This window comes from Phoca vitulina, unplaced genomic scaffold (assembly GCF_004348235.1).
Source record: "Phoca vitulina isolate PV1807 unplaced genomic scaffold, GSC_HSeal_1.0 scaffold7, whole genome shotgun sequence".
NCBI classification, from domain to species: Eukaryota; Metazoa; Chordata; class Mammalia; order Carnivora; family Phocidae; genus Phoca; species Phoca vitulina.
The window spans coordinates 45,939,891-45,964,138 of record NW_022589710.1 but is presented as its reverse complement, the minus strand read 5'-3'; the positions used below and the strand labels follow the sequence as shown (position 1 = coordinate 45,964,138).

Here is a 24,248-nt window from a genome sequence, read left to right as displayed (position 1 = left end):
CAAATTTCACACTCCTCATCCCTTTCAATAGTTCTTCCTTTACGGTCCTGGTTATACTCCCTGGTTAAAGACGTGCTGATGCTCCTAGCTTCTCAGATTCACACTGTGGAGCCATCTTTGACCCTTGCCTCACTACTCACAGCCAGTTGGTACACTTTATTCCACCACTCTTTCCACTCCCTCTTTTTCTATTCCAGCTACCTAGCTCAGTCCAACTACACTTCTTAACTAGATTACCGTAATAGCCTTCCAAGTGATCATTGTATTCTTCCCCTTGCTCCCTCCAATTCATTTCACACAGTTATTTTTCTAAAGGCTAACCTGTTTGTATCCCTTTCTTTCTCAAAAATCTCCTATTGCCCACACTCAAGTGAGCCAAGGAGGGACAGGAATGCAAGAGTCATGGAGAAAATGGAATTTCTGGGTTATAATATGCTAGGTGGACACCAAAGGAAGAGAAGAACTTAAAACAGACTTTATGAAGAGGAGGAATGTTTCTTTGAAAAAGGAAGTGGTACAAATAGATGGGTTTCTCCCCTAATATGTAACCTTAGCAATGCAACTAACCTAACAATGTTGGATCTCCCCCAAATGAATTTTAACTTAGAGGTCATGGACTCTGGACAACTGGCAAAGAATGACTGGCATCCTGGCAAGACTGAAACCAAGAGACTCCTTTTTACTATCACATCTTCCCTGTCCCCCCCTTTTCCACAAACACGGTATGTCCCTGCTGTGGTCTTTGGTGATGACATCAGTAAGTGATTTGTTTGGGGAACACCATTTGCCTCTAGTAACTGCCCTGGGGCTAAACATGGTGGCTTTGAGTTATGGCTATATTAATTCCGTGTGTTCTGTTGACCTTTTGAATTCATTTTTGTTAAAAAGTAGAACACATACACGTTTGAATAATACACTAAAGAAGCAATCCTACTGAAAGGCAGGTCATGTTTGAACTGATGGAGGAACCCTAACTCTATCCAATCATCTGAAGGAGCATCCCCACCCTCCAGCCTGCCTCCAAAGGGAGAACAGGAGAATAAGAAATAGCAGAGAGAGGACAAAGGGAATTTTCATCTCAGATTCCTGTAGACTTCAACAGGGAATTAATGTAGAATTTAACAGGAGGAGTTCATATCTGGGACATGCTGCTAACACGTTAGTTGAAGTACTTTTATGCTATCGTGTTGGCTTATTGCATAATTTTTTACTTTTATTACACAACAATGCATCTCAACATAACTCAAAATAAGGAGTTTATACTGAACATTTATTAAACACCTATCAGGGTACCATTCCAAGTGCCTTCCGTGTATTAACCTATTTAAACATCCCAACAACACTATAAGGTCAGTACTAGTAATAATCCCATTTTACATAGGAGGAAGCTAAGGCACAGAGTGGTTTAAGTAATTTGGCTAAAGTCACATAACAAAAATTCTTAACTGTAAGTTTTCAGCTTTGAGTGCACTGTAGCTTTGAACTTAATTCATTTAATTAGTAGTCTCTTCTGACCCATTTCAGAGCCTTCTGTGGGCAAACACTGAACTGTCAATGGTCCCAGCTGGAACAATAAGTGCTATCGGAGAAATGGCCTCACCAAGATGAAGCAGGAGATCCTGATGATGGAAATCCCAGAAGATGAACACCCCAATGGGCAACCAGACCAAACTGTTAAGTCTAACAGGTTAAGAAAACCACAAGTCAGGAAGTCTAGAGAGAACTTTCTCTTCCTCTCTCCATGCTTCCCAAAACAGGAATAGTCTCTCTCTTGGACTTACTCAGAAGATAGATGTCTATGTGTCTGTCCTCCCAGACCCTCCTCAGAGAAGAGGCCTCTCTCACTGGTGATACTGGGAAATGGACACTATGCACACACGGCTCTGGGTCTTTAAGCAATAAGGCCCGGTGGTGAAGAGCATGGTCTCTGAAGCCAAACCGCAGAGTCTGAACCACCATTTGCAAGCTACATAACTTACAGAAAGCTCCTGACCTCTCAGTACCTTCGTCTCTTCATCTGTAAAACTGGGAATAACAATGGTACCTACCTCAGAGTAGAAATGCCACTTAGAAGAGGGCCTAACAGAAAGGAAATGTTCGTTACATGTTAGCTTTTATTATTATTATTTCTCAGACTCTCACAAAAGACCTGCCTCCCACCTTCTTTGTACTCACACCTCTTCTGTGCACCACGCCTACGGACTCAGGCTCTGCCCCCAGGGAGGAAAGTCTGAAATAGCCCATTTCGGCTACTTGGACCTGGGGAAGATAGTTGACTTCAAGGCAAAAGAAATAAGAAGCTTCCACTGAGACTGGGAAGCAAGCCACATGTTCCTACCTAGCTTTACCAGCAAGATAGCTGACATTTAGATCCCTATTTGGCTAATAACACCTGTACTCTTCAATTAGTCTGAACTCCCAATGAGAGTGTGACTAACTGGTACCTCTAAACCCTCACACTAAAAATGTGTGATACTTGTGCTTTGTAAGTCACACAAGTCAAGAAATTGAGGTGACAGGAATATTCCTTAAACGGCAAGAAAAAAACAGACGCCAGAAAGGAAGCACATATAGTTCAAGTGCAGCAGTATAGACATCCTTACGTAGGCACCAAGTCTTGCCAGTGAAGAAACTTTCTGCACAGACAGGGGCACAGGTGCATGACACCAACGTATCCTTCTAGAAACGCCAGCAACAAGCTTACTAAAAATAAACCTACAGGGACACAATCAGAATAAAAACAGGTTTAAAGTGATCCCTCCAGGGGCGCCTGGGTGGCTCAGTTGGTTAAGCGACTGCCTTCAGCTCAGGTCATGATCCTGGAGTCCCGGGATCGAGCCCCACATCGGGCTCCCTGCTCAGCGGGAAGTCCGCTTCTCCCTCTGACCCTCCCCCCTCTTGTGCTCTCTCTCACTCTCTCTCTCTCAAATAAATGAATAAAATCTTTAAAAAATAAAAATAAATAAAAAAAATAGTTATCCCTCTAGCCGTTTTACTAAAGAAACACACTGTTTTAAGGATCTGAAAAGCTCTAATTAGTTACTGACTCAAGCTAGTCCTTGGGGTAACTGCCCTGAGCCCAGTTGCAGAGGGTCGGGGCGTTTGCAGCCAAGCACTTACTACAGAATTCCGCGTACTCGGCTGGCAGAAGGAAGGTCTGAGGGAGGATGTGAAAAGCCTTGAACCCATGTGTATGCTGCATTCGAATGATGTTTTTGTACAGTCGGTCTTTCCGGGTTAGTTCATAGGACCTAAAAATCATAAAAGTTTTCCATTTCAGTAAAGTCTGACTCCGAGGTTTTCCTGTGTTATCACATACTACAGAGCTCATAGTTCGGAGCTAGAACATGTACCGGGGACTGGATTACATTACATTAGATCGACCACTTTGTCAACCCCAGAGTTTAGTAATCATTTTCATAAAATGGATTTCTCTGGTCAGATTTATTCACCGAGGTAAAATTGACATACTTTTTAGTGTATAATTCTATGAGTTTGAACAAACATATGCAATTATATAATCACCACCATGAACAGTACCAGCATCCCAAAAAGTTACCTCCAGTCCCTTTGAAGTCAACCCTTCCAATCACCTCCAGGCCCTGGCAAGCATTCATCTGTTTCCTGTCCCTCTAAATTTTGCCTTTTCCAGAAAGTCAAGTTCATGGAATCATATACACGTGTCCTTTTGAGACTGGCTCCTTTTCCCGAGACTGGCAACAAGTGAGATTCATCCTTGTGCCTGCATCAGGATTTCACTCCTTTTTAGGGCTCAAGAGTAATCCATTGCTTGGATGGACCACAGTTTCTTTATCCATTTACCAGTTGATGGACATGTAAGCTCTTTCCAGTTTTTGAAGATTATGAATAAAATCACTAAAAGCATTATGTACATTCTTTTGTAAGAACATAAGTTTTTGTGTGGACATAAGTTTTGATCTCTCCAGGAATGAGACTGCCAAGTTCAGTAAGATTGTTTAGTAAGTTCTATTAGTTATCTATTGCTGCATTATAAATTACTGCCAAAACACTACAGCTCAAAACAATGATAAACATTTTCCATCTTATAGTTTCTGTGGGTCAGGAATGTGGGGGTAGCAGGGCTGGGTAGTTTTATCCAAGGGTCTCTCATGAGGCTACAGTCAAGATGCTGACCAGAGCTGTGGTCATCAGGCTCAACTGGGGCTGCAGGACCCACTTGACAAATAGCTCTCTCGCATGGGGCTGGTTGTTGGCAAGAAGCCTCAGTTCCCTCCCATGTGAATTCTTCTGTAAGGCTGACTATCTTCGTGACGTGACAGCTGGTTTCTCCTAGATCAGGTGATTCAAGAGGGAAAGGGAACAAGGAAGGAGCTGCATGTCTTTCATGGCACAGTCTCAGAAGTGACACACGGTCACTTCGGTCACACTCTATTCATTAGAAGTCACAAAGGCTAGCTCACACCCAAGAACACAGAAATTAAGCTCAACTTTTCGAAGGCAATGTCAAGGAATTTGTGAACATGTTTTAACACTAACACATGTGTAAGTATATATTTAACTTTATAAGCAACTATGACCCAAAGTAGCTGGACCGTTTGGCATTTCCCACTGGCAAAGTTTCTGCATTCCATTGCACTGCATCCTGACCAGCACTTGGTGTTGTCTGGTTTTTCCGTTTTGTTTTTAGCCATTCCAATAGGTAGGCAGTAGTACCTCAAGTGTTTTTTTGTTTTTTTAAAGATTTTATTTATTTATTTGAGAGAGAGCAGAAGAGCACAAGCAGTGGGAGCGGCAGAGGGAGAGGGAGAAGCAGGCCCCCTGCCCAGCAGGGAGCCCGATGCGGGGCTCGATCCCAGGATCCTGGGATCATGACCTGAGCCGAAGGCAGACGCTTAACCAACTGAGCCACCCAGGCACCCCAACCTCAAGTGGTTTTATTTCTCATCCCACTACTGACTACTGATGTGGAACATCTTTTCATGTCTATCTTCTTCAGTGAAGTATCTGTTCAAATATTTTTAGGCTATTTTGAAAAAAAAAAAAAAAGGGCTATTTATTTATTATTGAGTTTTGAGAGTTCACTATACATTCTGGATACAAATTCCTTATGAGATATGTGTTTTGCAAATATCTTCTCCCAGTCTGTGGCTTTTCATTTTCTTAACAATGTCTTTCAAAGAGCAGACATTTTAAATCTTGAGGAAATCCAGTTTATCAACATTTTTCTCCTATGGATTGTGCATTTACTGTTATGTCTAAGAAATCTTTACTAAATCCAAGCACATAAAGATTTCCTCCTATGTTTTCTTCTAGAATTTTTACATTTTACACATATTTAAATCTGATTCTTTTTGCCAAATGGGTTTTATGAGTATAAAATCTATTTTAAAACAAACTTCAAATATAAACAAGCAAAAAAGACAGTGTTCTAAGTTTGACTTTTGATAAATATATTAAAATTTTCTAGGTCCAAAAACCAAACACATCAAATAAATTCTAGCTTCATCAGCAGCCTGTGACTATTCACTACTAAAAATCATTATGAAACATTTTAGGAACACTACATGTTGTATGTTAATTGAATCACAATTCTTTAATAGTACAAAAAAAAATCTAGATTACCCAAATAATGAAAAAACACTAGTACCCCCACTAACAAGTTCTAAACCCAAAGCATTCTGGGCATTTTTACACAAAGATATCTAGAGGATGTGACCTTCTGAGAAACATGGCCTGAGCAAAGGTTAGCATACTTGAAAACAGTACCATTCAGGAAAATAAAAGATGTGGCTACCTTACCCATATTTAACAGCAATAATTGCCCAACCTCTCATATAACTATATGGAACTCGCATCATCATTAGTAAAACAAGTACCTAGGGTCTGATATGTTTCTCCTACATAGCGTCCAAGATAGACCTTCATTTTAGACTACAATGGGCCTACTGGAGTAAAGTCCCAGGTCACTAGGTTAAGAATCCCACTGACAACTAAATTTATATCATTAGAAGACGGATATGTAAAAGATAAAATTTTAAAGAAAAGCCAAGGAAATGATCACCATAAACTTCAGGCGGTAACTGCCACCTATCAGGCAGTATGTTCTGGAGTACTACAAACAGGCACTTCAGTTAGCCGCAACTGGACTTGTGAGTTCCACTATTGGTTTCTAGTCATGGTTTGTTCCACTATTTAAAAACCATCTAAGGGGCGCCTGGGTGGCTCAGTCATTAAGCGTCTGCCTTCGGCTCAGGTCATGATCCTGGGGTCCTGGGATCAAGCCTCACATCGGGCTCCCTGCTCGGCGGGAAGCCTGCTTCTCCCTCTCCCACTCCCCCTGCTTGTGTTCCCTCTCTCGCTGTGGCTCTGTCAAATAAATAAAATCTTTAAAAATAAATAAACAAACAAACAAATAAATAAATAAAAACCATCTAAGAATCTTTGCTGTAACCACTAAAAACTTACTGTGTCTGTACCTCAGTTCTAATTTTTCACTATGATTTCTTAAATTCAAAGATAGCTTTGACAAGTCTAGGTATCACAAACCCACTGTCCTCTTCATAAATGTAGAGCAGAGGTCCTTAAATTTTAGATAAGAATCATCTAGAAAGTTTCTTTAAAATTATTGTTCCTCGGCCCCATCTCTCAAAATTCTGGAATAGTCTAGGATTCTGCATTTTATATAAGTGTCCCAGGTGATTTTGGTACAGATGGTCCACACTATAATGTTGATTTAGCCTAGAATAGTAATTTCCAAACTTCCCAGATATAAATCACCCTAGTGCTTTTTAAATATATAGCTTTCTAGGTATATACTGACCTAGGTATATACTGACCTAGGAAGATTAAGCACCTAGAAGGTACTTTCTATTTTTTTATTATGTTCAGTTAGCCAACATATAGTATTGATATAGTATTCGATTCATTAGTTGCATATAACACCTAGTGCTCATCACAACACGTGCCCTCCTTGATACCCATCACCCAGGAGAAGGTACTTTTTAAATATGCACCTTTTTAGGGGCACCTGGGTGGCTCAGTCGTTAAGCGTCTGCCTTCGGCTCAGGTCATGATCCCAGGGTCCTGGGATCGAGTCCCACATCCGGCTCCCCGCTCAGCGGGAAGCCTGCTTCTCCCTCTCCCACTCCCCCTGCTTGTGTTCCTGCTCTCGCTATCTCTCTCTCTGTCAAATAAATAAATAAAATCTAAAAAAAAAAAAAAATGCACCTTTTTAAATATACACCTTGAATCTGCAATGGGATCTGTGATAGTATATTTTTAAAAAGGATCCCCAGTGATGTTTATCATCAGTTAGAAAAAATGACGAGAGGACAAGAAAAAGGATGCATTCTCCTATAGATGCCCAATCCTAGTGGTCTCCAAATCCTTTTGCTTGATGCTCCCTATGCAAATTTTGGGAAACTATGTATCTTTTAATTGACACCTAAGATTATTCATCAAAAATTTAAATTGGGGCATCTGGGTGGCTCAGACAGTTCAGCGTCTGCCTTCATCTCAGGTCATGATCCCAGGGTCCTGGGACTGAGTCCCACATCGGGCTCCCTGCTCAGCAGGAAGTCTGCTCCTCCCTCTCCCACTCCCCCTGCTTGTGTTCTCCCTTGCTCACTCTCTCTCTCAAATAAAATCTTAAAAAAAAAAAAAAAAAAACTTAAATTGTCCCAAATGAGCCAATGAATGATAAATATTATTTTAAAATAAAACCCTAACACTACCCTTTTAAGTATATTCCAGGGAACCTAAATAACATCAGGATTCAACAGCCAGCATACATTTTAAAAATATTATCAAAGAGAAAGCTCTTTTCTGTCAGTACCTTTTTCACTTTATATAATACACTTTTTACTGAAGGTAATATATATGCAGAAAACTTTACAAATCACAAATGCAAAGCATGATGAATTTTGGTCACCTGCGTGAGCACCCCAAAAGCCTCCTTCATACTCCCACCCAGGAATTATCTCCCAATCACCCTTGCTTTTACTTCTTCCATGCCATTTCCCCCAAAGAATGGTTTAGCCTCATAGAACATATTTAATGCTTGCAGGTCTTTTATATCATAGCATACCTTCTCTATAATAAAATATGCATGTCAGTTAATATGCATTATTTTCAAATTTCCTGGGATCATTCGGCTATAAACTACTTCTACTAGACTGACTATCATTGCAACTATTGTAGTACACAATTCATCAAAACACCATAAATATGATAAATTTTGATTAAAATGTATGTTATACCAACGTTAAAGTCTCCATTTTGATAATTATGCCACGGTTATAACCGATGTTAATGTCGGAACAAGGTAAAGGATACAGAGTAACTATAATATTTTTGCAACTTTTCTAGCAGTCTAAAATTACTTAAAATAAAAAGCTAAAAAATCGTATTAAGAAAGAGTTGACGGGGCGCCTGGATGGCTCAGTCGTTAAGCGTCTGCCTTCGGCTCAGGTCATGATCCCAGGGTCCTGGGATTGAGCCCTGCATTGGGCTCTCTGCTCCACAGGAAGCCTGCTTCTCCCTCCCCCCTCCCCCTGCTTGTGTTCCCTCTCTCGCTGTGTCTCTCTCTGTCAAATAAATAAATAAAAAATCTTATTAAAAAAAAAAAAGAAAGAGTTGACAATCATATTGGAAATGTTTGAAGTCCTTGAATTCCTCTTGCATGTGAGTTCAAGTCTTTGGATGCAAACAGGAGAAACACAGCAGAAGCCACGAGACACAGTGCACCTAAATAACGGGTTGTTAATGTGCTCGAACACGCAAGGGTAGTACATTCAAGCAGCACTCAAGAAAAGATAGGATCAAATTTATTAATACTGATGAGTCTATAAACTGAGAGAGAACTCCTATACACCTACGGGAGTATTTCAGAAACTATTAAAATAAAGAATATACTACTAACATGAATTTGGAATGCAGACTCTAGTGTGGGCTATTTCAAGGACTCTTTAAATGCCTGTTGAAAATAGATGCATCTGATTCACTTCAATCATCAAGTCACACGTTTAGAATACCAAATCCACATCTTCCAGACAATGAGGGAGAAAATAAGGTTTAAATTGGTTTAAATTAAATTGGTTTAAATTAAAATAAGGTTTAAAAATCTCTGCAAATGAAGCTGAGACATCAAATAAAACTGGAACTTGTTATGAAGACTCAAAACACACGTTTATCCCAAATTATGAAGAAACTATTTGACACAGGCCAGGTACTTACACATGGTGACGAGATATAAGACAACAGAATTGAAAAATCAAGAAAAGGGCGCCTGGGTGGCTCAGTTGGTTAAGCAACTGCCTTCGGCTCAGGTCATGATCCTGGAGTCCCAGGATCGAGTCCCGCATCGGGCTCCCTGCTCGGCAGGGAGCCTGCTTCTCCCTCTGACCCTCCCCCCTCTCATGCTCTCTCTCTCTCATTCTCTCTCTCAAATAAATAAATAAAATCTTAAAAAAAAAAAAAAAGAAAAATCAAGAAAGAAACTTCATTAGATAAAAATGAGAAAAGCATATAAGGTAACTGAAAATAAAACCTGTTAGCCTAAGTACCTAAGAATATTATGTAGGACGTAAGTCCTGGAAATAAAATAAAACATAACCACTGACCAAATAAAAAAATTTGTACTGGACTTCCTTCTCTTCATCAGATGAGTTGGTCATCTATCTATCTCTCCATGGTTGAGTATGACTGCCAGAATAAGGTAGGGTTTCAGCATCAATTTTATTCTTATTTTCTTTTTCATGGATGAAAATACTAAGAAACTCTGGTCACAAAAACAGTAGCTAAGACTTCTACAGTGTTTACTATGTGACAGGCATGCACTGTTCTAAACATCTTAGATCCTGATAGATTAAACCCTCACAACAGTCCCATGAAGTCTGTGTCATTGGCAACATCTTTTTACCAATGAGGAAACTGATGCTCAGAAAGGTCATGTTTGGTGGTCACTCAGCAGAGCTGGGATCTGGGCCCAGGTAATTGATTACAGAGCCTATGCTTCTAGCCACGAGGCAGCATTGCCTCTCTAGGCTGCCGTTAACAATGTGATTGCAAGGAGTTTTCTATCGCAATGACACTCAAGTCTTTGAACAGCTTCCTAGTTCTGTGTCAGAAAGTCACAAGATGATCTATCACTAAAAATTAAAATCAATAGTCTATCAGCTCACAACCTGATTATGTCCTCCTTTAGTTCCATTAAAAGTAAAGAAATAGAAATCACCACCATGACTGTCCTGTCTGGTAATTTGTCATTACCAGAATTCAATTCAATATCTTTTTTTTTTTTTTTGGTACTTTTGTTTAGAACCCTGGAAATGTTTGCACCCAAGGACAATGCACCATATTAAGATTCTAAGTGGGCCACTGTTTTATAAAGGGGAAAATAGTAACTGTGAAAAAAGGAGGTGAGAAGGGAGAACCTATCCATATGAAGGGCTCTCAAGCTGCTCAATTTTAAGAAAGAGAACCTACGGTATTTGCAATCCAGAAACAGTCTCCTTTAGGACCATCCATATCTACACAGTCCTTGGAGAGGCTTCATATAATATATGCTTATGGACGTGAACACCTCAGTTTGATTTGCAGACTGCTGTCCTATATCACAGACTTCTTTTTTTAAGGACATTAATTTTCTCTGCTGGCTACATGCCCAATGTCAGGCACCTTTAAATGGAGCAAAGTAGCTATAAGAGCATTACCTGGGAAAGTGATTAACCTTTTGTGCTTCAGAGAGGGTGCGAAGTAAGAAGGGCTTCAGGTGGGATCCTGTCCACATTAGGTTATAGTCAGTGCTGCTTGGGTGAACCTGAGGGCAGATAAAAAGATTAAAAAAACATCAGAGATAGCCCCTCTCCAAAAAGAGAGACGGCAAGAAAGGCCATAGAGATTTTTCACCTACATAGCACAGTGGGTGCCCAGTTAGTATGTAAGCCTAATAAAATAAAAACTGAGTATAAAGAACACGGGGATGATCAAGTTTAAAGAATGGGACAGTTGGGGAAATCCCAGATGCAAAAAGTAGAATAAATGAATCCTTCTATAGAAGTCTGTGATGTCTCTTAACATTCTTGCATATCAAAGTATGAGAAGAGGATTCAACCCCACAACTCCCTTCTCAGAGTGTCCTTATGTCCCTGCAGATGATGGGTATAAAGTCTTGATCAAAACTAAAACCTTGTGGTAGCAAACTAACTTAGAATATCATCCCTCCATTCATTCATTCATTCATTCATAACATTCATTTGTCTATTCATTCAACAATTATGTACGTGGTGCCTATCATGGGATACGTACCATGTTAGGCCCTGGAGATAAAACAGCAAGACAGGATATAAACTAGTATCAGAACGTCCTCAAAATGTCTATTTCAAACCTCAACCTAAGATAAGGGGCTAGCAACCAGACTTTTATTAATTATTTCAAAATATCTACAGGGTAAGTCTGCCCAGCATTTTTGCCTGTCCCTTTGATATCAATATCCCAATTTCCCCAATTTTCTTTGGGAATAACATACTACTTGGTTTTAAAAGACTGCCAGTCACACTACCCACCCCACCCCTTGCAAGGAGTAGATTCATGACCCAAGCTGGACCAGTCATACTATCTCCAGAATGTGATTCTTCAGTGAAGAAAGGCACAAGGACAATGAATGGAGTTGAGTCACTTCTATAGGAGTGCCTTGAGGAGACAGTCCTGATTCCTGTTCCCAGATCCCTAAGACTGTCCGAGGCTCTCTCCTTCCAAAGGCCTGCCTTTTCAACCCTTCCTCTGATTCTGCTACCTACACTATGTATAACTTACCCACAAATTGTTTTTGGTTTAAGTAGGCAGAATCTGTTTGTGTTGCTTGCAATCAAAGAATCTTAATTAGGTATCAGACAATTCCTTATGGGCAACTCTGTCTCTACCCCAACCCTAAAATCATAGCAAGAAAAATGTGTGGGGTTTTTTTTGTTTAAAAGAGAGAAAGAGGAGAGAGAGAGGGAGGGAGAGAGAGAGAGAGAAATCCTGTGAAAATGTTTTCTATGTATTTCAAGGAGAAACTGATAAAGCCACTCAAAAATTCAATGCAAGCTCTGCATTATCACTAAGCATAGGTCCCATGTACCTTCTAGAGCTGCCCTGTTAACTGGTAGTCAGGTGGCTAGGATTTTCAGCTTTAGAGCAGATCAGGTGAGATAGTAAAAATGAGCTTACTTCATGAAATCCATGGGCTGTCAGAATGCTGCGTACCAGGCGACTATCTGTTCGCACAATTTTGTAAGACAAATGATAACGTTCTAAAGAAAAACACAGAATCAAATTCAGTAACCAGAAAGTTAACTGTAGAGACAAACCTAAAGTGTACGATGGTGGCTTGCTTAATTATACTCAAGAACATATACTGCTCCCCTTATGCTACTATAAGCAGGCTGCAGATTACTTTGGGCCAAGGGTTCTTAACCTGAGATTCACTGGGGGTTACGACATCTGGATGGGGGACAAAATGACATCTGTTTTCACTTCTAGTTGAAATTTAACATTACATTCAATTACGAAAGTAGGCACAAAGCAGAGCAGTGCTAGCAATGCCTGTGACCCTGCCACCTGTACATGCCAGGTATTTTAATATTATTTTACTGTTGTTACAGTTATCTCAAAATATCACTTCTCACAATATTTAAAAGTTATGGCTAGTGAACACACCTTCCACTAGATCATGTTATATAATGCACAAATAAAAATGCATATATGTCACAAATTCAGTTTTTAAGAAATATTTTGATAATTCTATTTCAATACAATTGATTTTGTTTATAATCCTATATATTTCTTTATACACTTAAAACACACTATTTGAAGAACAGACCCACAGGCTTCCCCACACCGCCATTGCACATTTGGTCCACTGCAGAAAAAGGCTAAGAACCCTTGCTCTAAATAGCCCTCTGTGTTCAGTGATGCTGGTTACCAGTGATTCTTTTTTTTTTTTAAGACTCCTTTTTTTTTTTTTTAAAGATTTTATTTACTTATTTATTTGAGAGACAGAGAAACAGCATGAGAGGGGAGCACAAGTGCTCCCTTCAGGACAGGCCCCCATTCTCTAGTTCAGCACAGTCCCCACGCCGTGCTTCACCCACTCACGTTTCCTGCCAGGCCCTGTAAGCATAGTCACCTCTGCCTAAGACAAAAGTCTGTAATCATGTGAGATTTCTATATATCCCCAAAGACTAACATTTAGTCTGGCCCATGAAAGGCAATCTCTTTCTATGCATCACTACAAATTGTTTGAGAAAATTAGCTAAAAATTCTACAGAACAATTATTTTTAAAGATTTTTTTAAAGACTTTATTTATTTATTTATTTATTTATTTGAGAGAGGACACGTGCCTGCGCAGGAGCACGAGGGTGCGGGGGAGAGGCAGAGGAAGAGGGAGAAGCAGACTCCCCACTGCGCGGGGAACCCAACGTGGAGCGAGATCCCAGGACTCCAAGACCATGACCTGAGCAGAAGGCAGACGCCCAACTGACTGAGCCATCCAGGTGCCCCTAAATTTTTTTTTAATTAAGTAATCTCTATGCCCAATGTGGGGCTCAAACTCACGATCCTGAGATCAAGAGTCACATGCTCCACTGACTGAGCCAGCCAGGCGCCCCATCTGCAGAATAATTTTTTTAAAGGACCACATATTGAATACTTTCTGAATAAGAATAATACAGAAACTTATGAACAGGCCTTAGAACAAAATTCAGCCTCTACAGTCAAAGAGAAGCACACCTTTTTATGAATTTATGTGAAAATATTCATAAATCCCTGCTGCTACTTGCCCAGTCCTGGCAGGAACACCATGCAAAGCAGACACAGGAAGATTGGAATGAAAAGGCCAGACACTCCATACTTCTCATTCTTGTGGCAAACTTCTAAAGTCCAGTTACAGGGTTTCCCCAATCATCAATCACTATTATGTTGCCTTTGCAATACTGTTGTAAGAAAAAAATAGTTTAGGATCCTAGGTGTTTGCTTCGGCCCAGAGTAGAATGTAAGAAACAGTGCACTGCTTAAGAGTTGGTGTTCTGACTCCAAGGTGGGGAGGGAAAGCAATATTTTGCTCTGCCAAAAAGGAAGAAAGTGCTCACTTTCTGGATAGGGAACCTGTCACAAAGATCTCAGTGGCCAAATTTAAGACAATTTCAACATAAACATGAATATGACAGAGAGAGACTATAATGCCCTTACTAATGAGTCCACACACTGATAAGAAGGTAAGAAGGTACAATGGTTTTCTATCGCTGCTAAAATAAACTACCACACACTTAGCGCCTTAACCAACACAAATTCATTGTCTGATTATTTCTGTAGGTCAGGAGTCTGACCCAGGTGTCATCAAGGCAAGAGCAGGGCTGCATTCTTTTCTATAGGCTCTTTTCCTTTTTCAGCTTCTAGAGGCTGCCCTCATTCCATGGCTTATTGTCTCCTTCCTCTATTTTCAAAGCCAGCAACAGTGGGTCTAGTCCTTCTCACATAGCATCCATCTGACTCCTCGTCTGCCTCCAGAACTTCTACTTTATTTTTTTTTTAAGATTTTATTTATTTATTTGACAGAGAGAGAGAGCACAAGCAGGGAGAGCGGCAGGGAGAGGGAGAAGCAGGCCCCCTGCTGAACAGGGAGCCCGATGGGGGACTTGATCCCAGGACCCTAGGATCATGACCTGAGCAGAAGGCAGACACTTAACCGACTGAGCCACCCAGGTGCCCTGCCTCCTCCTACTTTAAAGGACCCTTGTGATTAAGGTTAGCTGATTAGCAACCTTAATTCCACCTACAACCTCAATTTTCCATTGCCATGTCAGGTAACATTTTCACAGGTTCTGGGGATTAGAAGGTAGACATCTTGGCGAGGACCATTATTCTGCCTCCCATAGAAGGGAAAGCTCTTCTTTACAGAAAATCCAGCTAATAAATGTAGAAGGAAAGAAAAAGAAAATCAGCATTTTACAAAAACCGTAAAAGTTCAGACTAAAGTTCATTTTAGTTCAGACTAAAATCAATGGATACCAATGGGTGAGAGACTATTGGGAAACAGAATATTCATGCATCTCCAAACATCATTCCAGAGAATGCTTGTAACAAAGGAGAAAGGCACCCCTCCGATGAAGTAATCTGGTGAACATTATCTCAATGAGAAATCTGCCATCACCAATAACGCAATACAATAATATCCCATCCTTCCTAATGTGATACACTGAGGATACAACTGCACTACGTGATAGTATTACAAAATTTTTAAACCTGAACCTAAACACATAGAAACAATCAGACAAGCCCAAACTTAAGGACATCTGCAAAGCAACTAGTCTTGAAATCTCTAAAAATGTCAGTGCCATGAAAGACACACACAGACACACACAAAGTCTGGGAAATTAGAAGAGAAATACGAAAACTATATACAATCTTTGATTTAGTCTTAGATTTTAGAAAAATAATAACAGCTATAAAGGTCAAAACTGGAACAACTGGGGAAATGTGCATAAGCACCATATACTAGAGTATTTTACCAACGGCAGACCTTCTGAGTGTCATCTCAGTACTGTGGTTCTACACAGGATGCCCTTGTGCTTAGGCAACACTGCTGAAGAAAGCATTAAGGTACAAAGTATTTGAACTAATTCTCAAATGACAAGAAACATGACAAAACATTAACAGTTGGTGAGCACATCCATTCAACGAAAGTACTATTCTTAGAGCTTGTCAAAAGGTTTTTAATTTTTTTAGATTGAATGTTTAGGAAGTGAAAGAAAGTCAGGTCTCTTCATTATGATAACTGTGATCGCCAACATATCCATTTCTGCACATGTAAAAGCCAAAGCATCATCCATGCTGGAGACCAGAAGTGTGCCTGATTCCACGCCTGTTCTGCAACGCTCGCCTCGCAGTACCAGGCCCTGGGGAAGGGAGTCACTAAGGCATGCAGAAAAACAGAGAGTGATTAGCTGAGGACTAGGGAGGAAGGGGAAATGATAAGTGGAACTGCCAAGGGCTTAAATCCAGGCTCTACCACTTCCTGCCTGTAATCGTGAGTAAATTATTTCTCTATGGTCAATTTCCCCCCCTTGTCAAATGGTGTTGATAATAAAGGTACTTACCTCATGGGGTAGTTGTAAGCACTACATCAGTTAATATGCGTATAACTTTTAGAACACTTGTTGCTACATAGTAAAAATTTTTTTCTTTTTTTATTTAAATTAGCCAACATATAGTAGATCCTTAGTCTCAGGTATAGTGCTCAATGATTCATTAGTTGCATATAACACCCAGTGCTCATAGTAAAAAATTTTTTTAAAAATATTAAAAATTATAAAAAAAAAAGTAAATATGTGGTAAAATAGCTATTAATACATAATATCATATGTAAATTATGCATTTTATATAGCAAATTTAAAAACAAAAATGCTATTAATACTTTCTCCTACTTTTCCTAACATAGAAGAAAAATGCAATCATCACTGCACTCAATGACACAATCCTCACAGTGTGTAAGTAGTAAGCAGCAACCAACTGCTTCTAATCCATACCAACTAACTATAACCCAACTCTGATACATTGCGCATGTTCCAAAAGGGGAGTGCAAGAAAGACAGGGTGGAATGACATAAAGCAAGTGTGATTGCTGGGGATTTTAACTCACATTCATATTCTGTGTCCAATAATGCTGATAACCAGTTATAAACTGGTGACCCAAGGGCCAAGTCCAGCCTGCAGACATGGTTTGTTCATTCTTTGTGGTGTTTTAAACATAAAACTGAATTAGTCACTAATCTTTTAAAATTGAAAGAATTCATATAAAAATCTCAATTTCTGGGCTTCACTTGAAAGACCTGGCAACCCTGGGCTCTGCTCCCATGGCAAGAGTCAAATGGAGGCTTGCAACTATAAACTGAACCAGTCCCACTGCCCAAGAAATAACCACCTTATCCGTACTTCCTTCCATATAAAAACAAGAAGCAGGGCGTGGTATTGGTCCTACTAGCAAACTGCCAAACATCTGCGATCTGAGCCTCTGAATATGCACTGCATCCATTCTACCATGAGACTACAGAATTTCCTCTTTTCCAACCACTCCTGTGTGCATCAGGAGGCAACCTAAAGTGCTAGGACTCCTGGCAAATTCCAAGACTGGCAGCAAAAGAGCAAATTAAAACAAGAAACCAATAATCTGTCAGCACAGAAGCACCTAGGGAGTGATGACATGCCCTAAGAGGTTTGGACAAAAATAGCCTGGGAAACTAGAATGAAGATAAAACGGACTTTTTTTTTTTACTTTTAGAATATAAGAATAACCCTTTCAATGGCAATACAGTGTAGCTTTGCCTTACTGTCAGAAAATGAGGTCTATACCTGTACTGTTGAATATGGTAGTCGCTAGCCACGTGTAACTACCGAGCACCTGAAACGTAACTAGTGTGGGGCGCGCCTGGGTGGCTCAGTCGGTTAAGTGTCTGACTCTTGATTTCGGTTTATATCATAATGTCAGGGTCGTCAGATCAGCCTTGTATGGGGCTCAGCCCTGGATGTGGAGCCTGCCTGAGATTTTCCCTCTGTCCCTCCCTCCCTACCTCTCTCTCTCTCTCTTCTCTAAAAAAAAAAAGAAAAAGAAATGTTAACTAGTGTGACCAAGGAACTGAATTTTTAATTTTAACTTTATTAATTTAAATTTAAATTTGAAAACTGACACTTGATTCACTATTTGGAAAACTTGTTTGGAACAACCTGAACATATGAATTTACTTTTTCAACTACAATACTTGTAAAATCTAAATACAGATTAAAAACTTTCGATGAAAATTTTGTACCACAGAGATTTTACACTTATAGTGTAAAATATATACTAGATGTCAAATATCTTTCTTTTAAGATTTTATTTATTTATTTATTTGAGAGAGAGAGAGACAGAGAGCAAGAACGAGAGCATGGGGGGTGGGGGGGGGGGAAGGACAGAGGGAGAGGAGAAGCAGGCTCCCCGCTGAGCAGGGAGCCCTCTGTGGGGCTCGATCCCAAGACCCCAGGATCATGACCTGAGCCAAAGGCAGATGCTTAACTGACTGAGCCACCCAGGTGCCCCTAGATGTCAAATATCTTAATGAATTTTTCTATATTGAGTAAATGTGGAAGTGATATTTTGGATTAAATAAAATATATTATTAAAACTAATTTCACGTATTTTTTTTTTAAGATTTTATTTATTATTTGTCAGAGAGAGAGAGCGCAAGCAGTGGGGAGGGGTAGAGGCAGAGGGAGAAGCAGGCTCCCCACTGAGCAAGGAGCCCGATGTAGGACTTGATCCCAGGATGCTGGGATCATGACCAAGCCAAAGGCAGATGCTTACCCGACTGAGCCACCAGGTGTCCCTATTTCTATTAACTTTTTAAAATAAGGCCACTGGAAAACTTACATATCTAGCTTGTATCATATTTCTATTGGACAGTGCTAGCCTACACAAATGCAAACTTACAAAGCTGATACATTTAGAGGCAAATTATAAAATGATGTTTCTTTCTAGGAACAGATTACCTTAAACTGAAATTATCTCTCGTCTCTAAAATGCAATCCCATTTACATGTTCAAAGTATATGCAATTTTGAAGAAAATATGGAGATAGTAAGGAAAAAATATATTTCTGGAATATTTCACAAATAAAGCATACGAAATCATACTGTACCAAAAATATTAACAGTAAATTCAATGAAACATTTAACAGATAACAGAAAAAACAAGGCTGGCATCTAACACTCTAAGATCAGCAGAAGATAACTAGTGCCCCAGAAACACTTCTCAAGGGGATTTAAACACAGGATTATGATCTGAGCAGATGTATGTCAGCTATTTGAGAGAGGAGGGGAAAAAAAAAAAAAAAGACCCAGAGTATTTAACAATTCAGAAATCTGACGCAGCACCTAGGAAACACTCATTCTAATTGTTCTTTTCAGGGGCGCCTGGATGGCTCAGTTGGTGAAGCATCTGACTCTGGCTCAGGTCATGATCTCAAGGTCCTGGGATAGAGCCCCACGTCAGGCTCTGTGCTCAGTGGGGAGTCTGCTGGAGATTCTCTCTCTCTCTCTCCCCGCCTCTGCCCTTCCCCATTTGCACTCTCTCTCTCTAAAATAAATAAGTAAATCTTTTTTAAAAATTGTTCTTTTCATAAAGGAGGGTCTAGAAAATTATGAAACCTCAAAGAATCAGAAAGATACAGAAAATTCAAAAACAAAGTTTGAGAAAAAAGTTCAGTGGCTTTTTCTTTAATCACAAGAATGTGTAAAGGGAAAAAAAGACACTTAAGTTCTAAAAACACAGGGACTGCTTGAACAACAGGATGACAACACTGATGGATACTAATTTCTAATAAATGTTAGGTACTCTAAAAAAGTCTGCTTATTGCCATGGAATACAGAGATTCATTTATGTGACAAGCAGACCAAAAGAAGTATGTTTGGGGGAGATTATCTACTTCTGTTGTTTTTACCCACCTTTGATGTTTGACTCCAATTATATTGAGAGGAAGTTTCTTTGCAAATGTAAGCAAATCTTCAGTTCCTCCAAATTCAGAGAACATGAATGAACCATATCCCTTTAAGTGGTAACCTAGCAACTTGCTGAAGGGATTAGAACACGACCCTTGGGGAGGAAGGATTCAAATCCCAGAAGCAGGTGTTCACTGTCCTCTGAACTCCTGCCTTATTATGGGGCAAGAACAGACCTTAAAGTCATTTCAAAGTAGAACAGATCCTATTCAACAAGTAGAGTAAACAGCACAAATTTTGAGTGCCCACTATATGCCAAATATTAAATGATCTCATTAATTCTTACAATGCCTGCAAAATAGCTATTATCTCCACCTAACTAATACTAAAACAGGTTGAGAGAGTTTAAGTGATTTGCCCCACTTATCACACAGCAGTTCAGATCCAGGGTACTGTAACCTCTGAGATAGCTACAGGCTAACCTAGAATTCAGAGCACTGCTTAATATCACAGATTAGAGATAAACGAAATTGAGGATAAAAAACAACAGAAAAAATAAGCAAAATTAGAAGTTGGCTCTTTAAAATGATCAAAATTGACAAACCTTTAGTTAGACTAAGAAAAAAAGAGAAAAGATGCAAATTACTAAAATGAGAAATGAAATGGGGACATTACTACTGACCTTACAGAAATAAAAAGGATTACATAAGAATACTATGAAAAACAAATAAATAAAAGAATACTAAGAATAATTATATGCCAAGAAATTAGATAAACTAAATGGACAAAAACTAAAAACACACAAACTACCAAAATTGTGTCAATACAAAATACAAAATATGAATAGACATATAACAAGTAGAGGTTGAATCAGTAATCAAAAACCTCCCAATAAAGAAAAGCCCAGACTACATGGATTCACTGGTGAATTCTATCAAACAGTTAAAGAATTAACACCAATCCTTCTCAAACTCTTCCAAAGAAGAGGAGGGAACACATTATATAAGGCCAGCATTAGTCTGATACCAAATCCAGATAAAGACATCACAAGAAAACTACAGATCAAAATCCCTTATGAGTACAGATGCAAATACCCTCAAAAAAATAACAGCAAACCAAATCAAGCAGCATATTAAAAGGATTATACCATGACCAAGTGGGATTTATCTCAGGAATGCAAGTATGGTTCAACATACAAGTCAATCAGTGTAATATACCACATTAATAGAATGAAGAAAAAAATCTCAACTAATGCAGACAAAGCATTTAACAAAATCCAACACCCTTGCATGATAAAAACACCAAAGGAATAGAAGGAAACTTTCTGAACATGATAAAGGGCATTATGAAAAACCCACAGCTAACATCATACTGAGCAGTGAAAGACTGAAAGCTTTCCCTCTAAGATCAGAAACAAGAAAGAGAAAGATGCCCACTTTTACCACTTCTATTTGACATTGTACTGGAAGTTCTAGCCAGAGCAATTAGGTAAGAAAAAGAAATAAAAGGCATCCAGGTTGGAAAGGAAGAAGTAAAATCTCTACATGCAGATGACATAATCTTATATACAGACAATGCTAAAGAATACACACACACACACACACACACACACACACACACACACACAAACTATTAGAGCTAATAAATGAGTTCAGCAAGGTTTCAGGATCCAAGATCAACATATAAAAATCAGCTGTATTTATGCACACTGGCAATGAACCCAAAAATGAAATTGAAAAAACAATTCCATTTATGGTAGCATCAAAGAGAATAAAATAATTAGGAATAAAGTTAACCAAGGAACTCTAAAACTTACACACTGAAAACTACAAAACATTGCTAAAGAAATTAAAGATGATCTAAATAAATGACAAGACATCCCATGTTTACAGACTGGAAGACTTAATACTAAGACGGCAATATACTCCCCATCACAAGCCCAACACCCTTTTTGCACAAATGAAAAAGCTGATCCCAAAATTCATATGGAATTGCAAGGGATCCTAAATAGCCAAAAAAATCTTGATAAAGGAGAATAAAGTTAAAGGACTCAACAACCCAATTTTAAAACTTAGTACAAAGGTATAGTAATCAAAACAATGTGGCACTGATATAAAGATAAACATAAAGATAAATGGGATATTAAGAGTCTAGAAATAAAGGGGCACCTGGGTGGCTCAGTCATTAAGCGTCTGCCTTTGGCTTGGGTCATGATCTCAGGGTCCTGGGATCAAACCCCGTATCGGGCTCCCTGCTCAGCGGGAAGCCTGCTTCTCCCTCTCCCACTCCCCCTGCTTGTGTTCCCTCTCTCGCTGTCTCTCCCTCTGTCAAATAAATAAATAAAAATCTTTAAAAAAAAAAAGAATCTAGAAATAAAACCATACATCCAAGTCAACTGATTTCCAATGACAGCGCCAAGACTATTCAATAGGGAAAGAATAGTGTCTCCAACTAATCATGCCAGGACAATTGGATATTCACATGCAAAAGAATGAAGGTGGACCCTTACCTCACACTATATAAAAAAATTAACTCAAAATGGATCAAAGACCGTTTAGCTCTAAATGTAAGCACTTAACCTATAAAACTTAGCAGAAAGCATAAGGATTATGACCTTAGATTAGGCAATGGTTCCTTAGATATGACACCAAAAGCATAAGCAACAAAAGAAGAAATAAACTGCAAGTCATCAAAATGAAAAACTTTTGCTTATGAGAGAACACTATCAAGAGAGTAAAAAGACAAATCAGAGAATAGGAAAAAGAATTTGGAAATCATATATCTGATAAGAGTCTAGTATCCAGAATGCATAAAGAACTCTTCTAACTCAACAACAAAAAGTCAAACAACCCAACTCAAAAACAGATAAAGGCAGGGTGCCTGGGTGGCTCAGCTAGTTAAGCATCCGACTCTTGATCTTAGCTCACTCAGGTCTTGATCTAAGGATCAGGAATTCAAACCTGCATTGGGCTCCATGCTGGATGTGGAGCCTATTAAAAAAAAAAAAAATAGGCAAAGGCTTTGACTAGACATTTCTCTAAAGAAGATATACAAATAACCAAGAAGCACATGAAAAGATGCTCAATGTCATCAGTCATTAGGGAAATGAACATCGAAACCACAATAAGATACCACTTCACACCCACTAGGAGAGCTATAATTTAAAGAACAGAAAATAACAAATGTCAGTGAGGATGTGGAGAAAATGGAACTCTCCTACATTGTTGGTGGGAATGTAGAATTGTGCAGTCACTATTCTATCCCTTGGCAGCTCTGTAATAAGTTAAACATAGAATTACCAAAAGACCTAGCAATTCCATTCCTAAGTAGAGACCCAAAAGAATTAAAAACAGGTGTTCAAACAAAACCTTGTATGTGAATCTTCAGAGCAGCACTATTCACAATAGCCAAAAGGTGGAAACAACCAGCAACCGATCAATCAACTGGTGAATGGATAAACAAAATATGGTACTCCATGAAAAGGAACGAAGTACTGATATATGTTACAACATGGATGGACCTTGAACACATTATGCTAAGTGAAAAAAGCCAGACACAAAAGACTACATATTATATGAGTACATTTGTATGAAATATCCAGAACATGCAAATTGAAAGAGACAGAAAGTAGATGAGCAGTTACTATGAGCTGGGGTAAGGGCTCATAGGGAGTGACTGCTTAACGGAAATGGGGTTTATTTTAGGATGATGAAAACGTTCTGGAACTAGACAGTGGTGTGGGTTGTACAACACTGTGACTTGTACTAAATGCCACTTAGGTATACACTCTAAAATGTTTAAAAGGGTACATTTTGTTGTCTTTCATCATAAAAAATAACAGTAACACATGCACACATAATTTTGAAGGAAAAAATTCAAAAAAGAAAAGCAATTTAAGATGCAGAAAATTTAAGAAATTCCAAATAGTCCTGAAGTATAAAAAAAATCATGAGATTTTTCTCATGACCAAGGCCCTTTTCCTATTTACATGTGATATCAACTTCTGTAAGACGAGGTTACCGGGGCCATGCCCAGCCCTGCCCGCCATGGGGGAGGCCACACCTACCTCCAATTACTCGAATATTGTTGTCCTTTGTCAGAATAGCCTCAGCATGGAACACCAAAACTGGAATTCTCCGGCAGCCTCCAGTCCACATGATACACGGATGATCCCTACAGCCGTAACAAAAGGCTTTTATTAATTGACAGCTCAGAATCTGAATTAAGACTGAAGCAGATCACTGTGGTTTGCCGCTTGGCAACTTTCCCTCCTCCTAGAACAAGAATCCCAAATGTCCTATGGGAAACCATTCAGCTCCCATGCTTAGCCATGGGGTCTAGTTAAGATTAACTCCATCCCTGCTGCAGGGATGGGCTTTGATTGGCCTCAGCCAATCGGGGCCTTCCACCCCTCAGTTCTAGTTAGTGGATCAGGAATGAGCACTGTAGCCAGGGGGTGTCAGAAGATATGTTGTGAGACCCTCTGAGAAAAGAGGTGCTTTCTTTCTCTTCTATAGCAGCGACAGGAGAGATGGCCTCTTCCTGTCGCTGCTATAAGCGATGGTATAAGAGAATGGTATAAGAGAATGGTATAAGAGAATGAGGTATGTAAGTTCAACTGTCATTTTGTGACCTTGAAAGGAAAGCCTGGAACTACAGGTAAAGGAGGAAGTCAGTGGGAACCCCACTGGAAGAATGAGAAAAATGAGATCCTGAGAGGCAAATGTGGAGTTGCAGAATCAAGCCTTTCCTAAATAG

At 39.3% G+C, this 24,248-nt stretch overlaps 1 protein-coding gene across 18 annotated transcripts in view; it reads right to left on the bottom strand.

The window, feature by feature from the left end:
- The window catches only part of TTLL5 (tubulin tyrosine ligase like 5), a 274,403-nt gene that overhangs the window by 243,608 nt on the left and 6,547 nt on the right, over window positions 1-24,248 (bottom strand). For 13 of the 18 annotated variants that reach the window (XR_004299582.1, XR_004299581.1, XR_004299583.1 and 10 more), the window contains exons 3-6: window positions 23,557-23,663; window positions 12,193-12,275; window positions 10,695-10,801; window positions 3,121-3,251 (exon numbers count right to left, since the gene is read on the bottom strand). Coding sequence is in view for 15 of the 18 variants with exons in the window: in XM_032405621.1 (XP_032261512.1) it covers window positions 3,121-3,251; window positions 10,695-10,801; window positions 12,193-12,275; window positions 23,557-23,663 (428 nt within the window). In the remaining 3 variants the exon portion in view is untranslated. Of the gene's footprint in view, window positions 1-3,120; window positions 3,252-3,559; window positions 4,312-10,694; window positions 10,802-12,192; window positions 12,276-23,556; window positions 23,664-24,248 lie in introns of those variants that run through there. The other 5 variants (XM_032405636.1, XM_032405633.1, XM_032405632.1 and 2 more) reach the window with 4 other exon arrangements.